The sequence below is a fragment of the Chanos chanos genome, chromosome 5 (assembly GCF_902362185.1).
Source record: "Chanos chanos chromosome 5, fChaCha1.1, whole genome shotgun sequence".
Lineage (NCBI taxonomy): Eukaryota > Metazoa > Chordata > Actinopteri > Gonorynchiformes > Chanidae > Chanos > Chanos chanos.
Window position 1 is genome coordinate 4,268,861 of NC_044499.1, and position 9,795 is coordinate 4,278,655.

General features: G+C 42.0%; 1 protein-coding gene and 1 non-coding gene across 2 annotated transcripts; both read right to left on the minus strand.

The window, feature by feature from the left end:
- Positions 1 to 335: 335 nt before the first annotated feature.
- trnap-agg (transfer RNA proline (anticodon AGG)) lies at positions 336 to 407 on the minus strand. The gene has a single exon. It is a non-coding gene; the product is annotated as a tRNA-Pro (tRNA).
- A 3,448-nt stretch (positions 408 to 3,855) lies between these two features.
- snorc (secondary ossification center associated regulator of chondrocyte maturation) lies at positions 3,856 to 9,024 on the minus strand. Its single transcript, XM_030773476.1, has 4 exons — positions 9,001 to 9,024; positions 8,517 to 8,646; positions 4,446 to 4,616; positions 3,856 to 3,965 (listed from the first exon to the last, which is right to left on the minus strand). The coding sequence occupies exons 1-4, from the start codon at positions 9,022 to 9,024 to the stop codon at positions 3,856 to 3,858; spliced, it is 435 nt and encodes a 144-aa protein (XP_030629336.1).
- Positions 9,025 to 9,795: the final 771 nt, after the last annotated feature.

The window sequence follows — 9,795 nt, forward strand, 5'->3', positions numbered from 1 at the left end:
ATATGATGGCGCCACATAATGTAGCGCAACATAACTGATACATAATCACAACTTTAAACATAGGTTACATTATGACCGTCGTGATATGACTCCTGTACTACCCCGTCAAAACACAAGTTATCTTACGTCTGCTTAACAACTGTTTATGGTTGGAAAGGCAGAGTAGAAAACGCGTCTCAGAATCTCTCGCAGCTTCTCTAATTCTCTCGCAGCGTCCATCAGAGTCTTGTCCAGAGACTCTGGTGGACTTGCTTCGATGAAAAAGGTATACATACGATGAATGACTGCTTCGTGATTGTTTCTTTGTACACCAGTCAGGGGGGGGGTGAAAAGAAGGGCTCGTCCGGGATTTGAACCCGGGACCTCTCGCACCCTAAGCGAGAATCATACCCCTAGACCAACGAGCCCACATGACACAATTGTGGCCGTAAAGGCATACAAATGGTTCTGCATTTCTTATGTTATTGTTGTAATAAATGAGTTGTCACCACAACTTGCATTTATCAACCGACGCACACACAAACACCTGACAATATCACATAAAACTACACACGTGTGAAACTCCTCCCCGGGAACTCCTCCCTTAAAACCCAAGATAAAACACACTAAATCCGTGGCTACAGTGCTAATACAACAGTGCTTTCGAATGAGGCAGTAAGTGTGAAATTACAATGCTCCGTCCCGTGTCTAGTGACCTGTCCAGGGTGTTTCCCCGCGTTTCCCCCAGTGACAGGTTCCAGCGCCCCCCCGCGATCCGAATTAGGACAAACGGCTTAGAAAACGAATATCCCGTATCTGGCCAATAACGCGCTAGCACGAAAGCACACGCAGTACCTAGCCATACAGTTCGAGCTTAATCAATACGTAATTATGTACACTGAAAATCAGGTGACGACAGCAAACGAAAGATACTTCAGCCTGTGAACGCTCTTGCTCTCAAAACATTCAACAGATTCATGAAAAGTTCATTAATATCGATATCCGACCAAACTCATGTTTTGCATTAACATCAAACATAAACCTAAAACTGGGATTAGAAACGTTTTGCAAAAAATTCAAGTAAATGACCAGCTGAGACATTAATGAGGTGAATGTTAACTAGTTTATGAAGTTCGCTACAGTAGCTTGGTGGCGAGGTAAACGGGTTGCAAATTCACTGTCAGTTACTATTACTGACAACAGATTCTTCCAAAAAATGGTTACTAATAAAATAAAATATTTTGTGAAGTCGGTTTATATTCCTACTTTTAATTTAACATTGTTTTGTCATGCGCCTCAAAGTTTTTTTTTTTTATCTAGCAAGGCTGGTGAGACACATTTTATGCTAGCGATCCAGCAAGGTAAAAGTCACTGCTCTGACCAATTACAGACCAATAAAGCTAACAGAATGGTTTTGGCGTACATTTTGTGATACAAAATATGACAAGCTGCAGTCCAAAGACAATTAAATATACGACTCTAAGGAAACTTAGCATTAACTCGGTCGTGCCTGTTGTTTTGAGTGGATGGCTAAAATGACTTCACATATTGGCGGGGGCACGGTTGCTCAGATAAAATTGGCTGATCAGCAATTGTTGAATTACAGATAAACGTACCATTTGCCTACCATTTTATCATCACATTTTAACTATTATACCTTTGTTTTGGATCTTAATATTGGTACAACTCCGTTCTCTTAAATATTTCGCATAAACGGTCTCCCAACGGTAGAATTCCTTCTTGAGTTCGTTGCGACGTTTTGGAACGTGACTGCTCCTGAAAGGTCAATCTAATGATATTTTTGGCGATTCCGTTGAGCAGGGGGATGAGTCACAACACATTAACACTTGAGGTAAAAGGCAATTACGGTATACTTATGTCTCTGTACAGTTCAAAACAAGCTCCACATATCCAGAAATAACAATCGATGAAAATGAGTGTAAAAATCAAGAACGAGGGCAATAAAAACAAGCTTAATCATTTTGAGGGGAAAAGTATCCAATGTTCGGTTGTACACAACAAAAGACTGTGTCGTTTTAAATTCTTTTTATTTTTTGAAGGAAACAAATTTCCATGTCCTAAAACAGTGTATATCAGAAAATGAAAGCTAATTTCTGTTACAGATTAAGCTCCTTAGTAAACGTTACAAATGATTCCTAATTGTATACCTTTAACAAAAACATAGAGGTGTTCTCTCTCACACACAAACATACACGCGCGCACGCACACACACACACACACACACAGTACACATTCGTTCAAATACAAACCAAAACAAATCCAGTTGTACAGTCCCAGATTATGATCACATTAATTTTTGCCTTTATTTTTTTTTAATTGTATATATTATTCCATATATTATATTTAAAATTTCACAACAGTGTACTGTGGGGGGGGGGGGGGGGGGGAGCCAATGTTTGCTGCTTTTCATAAATAACTTAAAAACACAGATGGGTCTGATTCCAGGTAGCACTGAGTAGCTCCAATCTAAAGCACCACTTTGGAGGCACTTTTTCTTATCCTAATATTTGCAGTGAGGAAAAATAAACGAACTACCCTGTACACACACACACACACACACACACACACACATACATATAGTTACATAAAGCGACTACCTTCACTCGATTACATCTTACTTAAACAATATTTATGGCAATTTGGAAATAAACTATGCTCTACATTAATGTCAAATCATTGTCTTTTCACTTAGCTAGGTAAACATGTCAGAACTGTATTCTGTTATTCTCTACTAGATATAAGAAGGGGTATGGGAAGGCAAACCATGTTTTCACAATTATCTAGACAACATAAAAGCAAAAGTCAATGACTGTCCAAAGAGTAACTTCTTTCCTCACAACATTCCTTCACTGGCCAGTTCTGACGTTTGGTGCCTGCATTTGGCTGACACATCTTCCATAATAGTGTACTGCATACCTATAACGTTCTACCGGTATGACCAAATCAACAGTTTCATAAATGCGGTCAATTCTGTTAGTCTTTCTCAATTAAAAAAAAAGTGGAAAAAAAACCTGAAAATGTAAAATAAATTTGAAAAGATTTAATTTAGCACGAGGGATGTGTCATGTCTCTCCTTGTGACCATGACTCATATGTGTATTAAACTCCCACATGGATTATATAAATCATATCATGTGTATCTTATGATGTGGTGGTTTCTAGTAGTGAGGAACTTTTTTAAGCAGTTTTACCACTAAAATTTTCCTATGTGGCCTTTCACCTAATAAGGGAATATGCACTCACTGTCAGAAACAAACAAACACACACACACACACACACACTCTTTTGCTTTAAACTCGACAAGCACAGACCAGACACGAGTACAAAAGAACCATGATTGTCAGGACACGTAAATTTCTACATAGATTAGCAAAAAAAGAAAGAAAAAAAAGGGGGGGGGGCAGAAATTGATGTCTTGACCAAACCAAACATTAAAATCATTTTACAAGCCATGAGTAATGATGAAGTAACTATTTTTAATTAATCTCGCCATTATCTCACTGTGATGTGACTTTACCCTGGAAGAACCTGCCAGAATCACTAAGTCTTTTAGACTGACATGCCATTAACAAACAGACGCATCTGACGTCAGTATCAAGTGAGGGAACACTCCTAGTCTACTGCCACACACACACACACACGCACACATACACACACACACATACACACACTTTTCCTTGAGGGACCTGCCATCGACGATACTCGTTTCTGGAACGGCCGTGAGGGTGTGAGGAGGGGGGAGCAGAGGGAGGGAGAGAAAGAGAGAGAGAGGGAGAGAGAGAGAGAGAGAGAGAGACAGAAGGGTAGAAAAGGGTGAGGGAGGAAAGAAAGAGAGAGAGACAGAAGGATGTTTGCTCTAAGAGGCTGTGAATTTCCTGAGAGTGATGACTATAAGAGCGAGAAGCACCGATGCGCCCAGGAACACGGCGATGACGATGGCAGTGATAGCGCCAGGACCCAGAACGCCTAAAACAAAAACCCAAAAAAACACATCCTTAAATCAACACTCACTCACAGGAGGAGCGGGAGACACATGCATGCTTTCAGTTTTCCAGCGTCTGTCTTGTCTATCTTCACTCCTTCATTTTTATCCACCGTCCCAGCCTTTTCACAATGGTTGGCATGTTAATGTGTTGATTTGGTTTTTTTTGTTTTGTTTTGTAAGACCTAACTACAGATTTAAATAAAGAACAGGAAGAGATCAAGTGCAAGTATAAATATTTTACAATTTTTGTATCTGATTTCTTTTTTTTTTTTTTAAATGACAATTTGCTCATTTCTACTCTTTGAAAGGTACCGAAATATTCAAAGCCTTATAATAATCGCTCTTAGCCTAAACTGAAACTTCACTGTGCAGTTCGTTGTGATACAAATTACTGAAAGACAGTAGAGGTGGGATCACAGCGCTGGATCGGGCTGTGGGCCTTTCCCACAGTCTTCCGGTACCTTCTTCTTCATCCATAGCCTGTGAGTACGTCGTGTCGTCATACTCAAAGGTGAAAGCGTTTTCTGTCACGTCGTGGAACGGGTCTTTTGTCGTGATGTCGAGGGCCCCGCCACCCGACAACGTATCTTGGTTATCGCTCTGAAGGGTCGGAGCGGCGCCAGCCACCGTCTCTAAAAGAAAATAAATAAGATAATTTTTAGTTGCTTCCATGTCACCATCACACATGAAATGTCGTGGGGGTTTTTTTTGTTTGTTTTTTTTTTTTCCTATGAAGGGATATTTACGAAGCTCGTGACACACACATCTCACTTGTTAACTTATTCCAGAGTTTTCCCAATTAAAAGAAGAAAAAAAAACATGAAAAAAAGATGCATTTTTCCAGATGCACTCAGCATGTTGACAAGGTAGCTATAGTGATGGGTTATTTGCCCGGCCTGAAAAAAAAAAAAAAAAAGACAGATTTGAGGGAAGGTAGAGGGTGTTTAGATGATGGTAAATATTAGTCACACCCTTTGATGATTGTTGGGAGAGAGAGAGTCCAGTGGCAGTTCTGTGTTACTCCCTGGGTGGACAGGGAACGCTTCGTGAAAGGGCGTCTTTATGGCGGATTAACACTCCGCTCTCACTACAGGTAAGCTGCCGCGTACGATCCTCTCCTTTTTTTCCCCTCTCTTTCTCTCTCTCTCTCTCTCTCTAATTCTCTCCCCCCTTTTCCTCCTCTCACGTCCCCTGCACACATTCCACAGGAGCGGGCATGTTACAGCCATGCCACTTTTCACACCCACGCTGCAGTCACAGAAACATGACCCCAATTTCCCAGGTCACGCTTTCCCCTCCACCCTTCCCTAGTTCTTGTCCTCCTAAACATAAGTGTCCTGACCTTCCAAACAAGGAGCAACATGGTTTGTAAGAGGCCTTCTCACACAGAAAGCAACCATGGGAGAATCTCACCTACCATCACAAAGCCCTCACCTAATGACCCCCCGCCCCAAACCCCAACCTCCATGACAAGGAAAAAGTCTGTTCCACAAACACATAACGTGTCCACACTCACGACAAGACAGTGAGTGTTCTGTCTCTTTTAGAACCAGAAAAACAACAGGTTTCCCAAAAAAAAAAAAAAAAGGACAACTCTGGTCTTCACTAACGCTCTTTGTGGCTGGGAGCGTCAGTGGGCTATAAAAACGCTCATCTTCCACCTAAAGCTTTTAAAATAAAAACCAGGTTAATATTTGGAGTGAGTACGGACGGACAACCACAGAGGTATTTTTGATAACGTGCGTGTTTGCTCAGTGAGACGCGCTGTTTCCTGCACTGAAATGGGTAGCAGGCTTAGCATTCTGGGCGCTAGGCCATTCGGGCATCAATGAGGCCTTCACTGGAGAGGCACAAAAGCACGCTTGTGTGGTCAGAGAGGGCGGCAAAGGGGTAACCGTCAGGCCTGAAACTCAGTCAGTACACTGAGCCTTAAAACAAGGTTGTTTATGAAAGCGTCTGTTGGAAAAGCCCATTGCGCTTTCTGTGCGCTACGCTAGCAAACTGGCCTTAGAAATGCTGGATTTCTTCTTTTTTTTTTTTTTTCTTGCTAACACCGCCCCCACCCCACCTCTAACTCTTTCCCAGTTCACTTGTTTTTTTTCACTTAATGACTTATGTTCTCATATTTTGTGAAACACTCCAGAGCTAGGGACGCAGGATTACATATGTTGTAAGCCATACTTTGTACGGTTTGTACCCCTATGTTTTGGATGTCACTTCCTGTTAGGTAAAATGTACAGTAATTTGAAGAGTGACTGATGTAAAAGGCTTGTAGCTGTTGTGACAGATGACAAAACCACAATATTCCACCAAAACGTAAGTGACATACTATTAGACATGCAACATTTCATACAGATTTTTTCCTCAGTCTTTTATGGTCATTACTGGTAGTTCTAATATTTTCTTGGCATGTTCATAATTCTCCTTGCTTTACATTATGTCATTATGTTCTTTTCCTGTATCATTCCCCGTTCTATCATTCATTTTAACGAGCGACCCAAAAATGCTTTGTTAGTTCTGAGTGGTGCGACGCGCTCAGAATTGATGAATAAAGTTTTATTTCACGTCTGTAAACAGCTGCATGCCTGATTTTTCTCGTGTGTACACGGGATTCAGCTGCTAAAAACAGACCCTCAGGGTTTCACACACTACGGAGAAATGACACCACATACAAACAGGTACGTGTGTGTGAGTGAGCGAAGTGTGTGTGTGTGTGTGTAAAGGACACCCTATTCCATCACCATAACAACATCCAGGCCAGGACATTATCATGCCCATGTCCTTGGGTAACCTCCGTCACCAGAACCGGCCAGGGTGGGGGCCCAGTGACAAAACCAACAGGCATAGCTTTCTTGTTTATTTGTTTGCTTTACTGGGTGGGGGCTATTTTGCATGTCTTCATTTTCCAAAAACACTTGTGAAGGCTAGTCACCCAAGGGGGCGGCAGCTCGAAGATTTCTAAAAAGTTCCCTGGGATAGTGAAGGAACGTCTCATAGAGGTAAAATTCAAGGCGACAACTTCCGAGGGAAAATTCAGATATGATTCTGATTAGTTTTTGTTTTACATCCCCTGGAAACAGACCTTTTTCATTAGCATCAAGCTAAAACCCTAAAGAATTAGTATGTGAGGACTGTGGGCCTTTGTAATGGACGGACTGAATATAATATACAAATTGAAACCATTCGCAACTAGACATTTTATTCTCTTTTGTATAATAACAAGACAGGTGTAAAAAAAAAAAAAATGTCACAATCTCACTGTTCATTGTGAGAGCTGTAAATTTTGGATTTTGCAGATTATAGAGGGGCGGGGGGGGGTACAACATTTTTTCTTCAAAGCAGCACCGCTTTTCTCAGATTCAGTGTCCGATTCATCTCAGATAAATATGACCTTCTTCGTAATTAAAACTTCTGAAAACCACTCTCAGAACTGAAAATGGCCTTTGACGGAGAAGTTGACACACATGGAAAAGTGAGTGACTGATAGCATGATTATCTGGTCTGATAACTACCATGGAATCTCTCATATCCGCTGGGGGTGAAGGAACAGAAACAAAAAAATCAACTACAACAGAAAAAAAAAAAACCTTTTTACAGACAATCAAATTGTTCACCGTACACCTCTGCCTGATTGAGGCCGACCTTTATGGCTGTGAAGAACGGACTCCACAACTCACAGCCCTTGGCATATTTCGAATTTACTGCACTGTTGTTAGTTTGCTCTGGCCTGAACCTCTGGCCTAACCGTCCTCTGTCTGTGTTCACGCAGAGAGCCCAGTCCCCGTGACCCCCCCCCCCCCACACACACACACACACACCCCTACTCCCAAATCCAAATGAGTAACACACTGTGGCTGTATGTAACCCACTGCTTGACGCAACTTTAACACAGACCTGAGACTGTGACAACATTACTCAATGGAATGCTTCAGTCAGCGAACAGCGTGCAATACATACAAAGACCCAGACGTTTTCTTTGGTCGAGGTACGACTCAAGTTTATAAAAAAAATAAATAAATAAAAGGCTGGTTGGTTTGCAACTGCAAAAATTCAAATTTCAAATTGCGAATGAGAGGAAACGTCTAAACTGGGTTTGGTAGATCTAATCCGGCTGTCAGTAAACGAGACTGAGATGAGAGTCTACGATTCATATATAACATTCACTCTCAAAAATGTCTGTTAATCACACCAGCGCAGGAAAACCATCACAGAGCAGGAAAATAAATAAGCAGAGTTTTGGGGTGTCTCACTACTGAACATTTTTACTGAATCAAAATGTTACAGTAAACACAGACATCATGCTTTTTTTTTTTTTTTTTATCATCATCAAAATCTTTTGACGTCACATCATCACATGCTTACGTGAATTCCAACCACAGTTGGTAATGACTGGTACCATTTCAGCACGTTAAGCCAGTCACAAAGATCAATGGACAAAAGTGACTCATCCTACTTCTACTTTTTTTTAAATAAATAATTTTTTTTGTTGTTGCCGCTTATTAACGCAGCGAGATAAAAGTTACGCGACGTACCTGTCCGAACGAGAAGCACGCAGAGGGCCAGGACGGTGAGGAAGAGGAGCTGAGACAGGCTGTCACTGAAGAAGGCCATGGTTCCTACGAGGTGTTCACGGGGGAGTCTCCTCTGCTCCTTGTGCGTTGGCTTAATGAAGGAGTGGAGGAGGCAGAAGGAAAAGGGGAGAGGGAAAAGAAAGGTGGAGAGGAGAGGAGAGGGAGGGGCTCCGTCCAGACAGTGTTGACTTTGTCAGCACCTCCAGTGACTGCCCACCCACCTGCCCAGCCCAGCCCAGCCCAGCCCAGCCCACATGAAGCCAACTTGGACACGTAAGTGGAGCAGATTTATCCGTTCTAGGGCTGACCACACCGTCCACCAACCTTACTCTCCGTGAAACTGCAACACCACGATGACGCCCCATCCTAAGCCCATCCAAGCCCCCCCCCCCCCCCCCCCCCCCCCCCGCCCCACAGATGTGTAAAGAACAGACTCGACACTGACCTCCTTCGACAGTCTAAGGCTCATGACGCCATCGTGACACCGACAAGAGAATCTAAGGACATAAGGCTGTGCTTATAGAAACAGGGTGAAGCATTGGCTTTGCCAGTCTTTATCGCTGATGATAAATGAGTAGTGGTTTTTTTTTTTGTTTTTTTTTTATCTTCATCAAAGAGCAGGTATAGAGATCACAAAACTAGGAATGATGATTTTTTTAAACCAGAAAAATCTGAAATATTACAAAATAAACGAATAAAAAGGTTGATGTCGCTTAGCCCTAACCACCCACTGAAGATCAACGTCAAGCTAGAGCGTGGGCTCCCCGGGTTACTGACTCGTACTGAGCGGAGAGGCTTTCAGACGAGTCTGTGTGCTCCATCCCTGACCCCACTGCAGGTGCATCAGAACACATACAGAGAGAACATGCCTTCACTTCATTTAGTAACGGTCATTCAGTGTATGTAGACTTTCCTTTTCTTGTGCAGTTCATCCTATTAGAAGTGAATCCCACTGCATCAAAAAAAAAAAAACTGCCCGTGTGCGCATGTTTCTACGTATGTGTGTGAGAGAGTGTGTATGTGTGTGTGTGTGCGTGGGAGAGAGAGAGAGAGAAACATTTGTTCACACATATCTGTCAGTATTACGACACATAAGACACAGATATGGAGAGCCACGGCGGTGTAAAACAGCCCACATAAGAGACTGTTTCTTTTATTCTTTTTTTTCATACCGCAATAAAAAAAGTACGACTCCATTAGATCAGTTTCCATATATTATAATACAGATGCAGAATTGAAA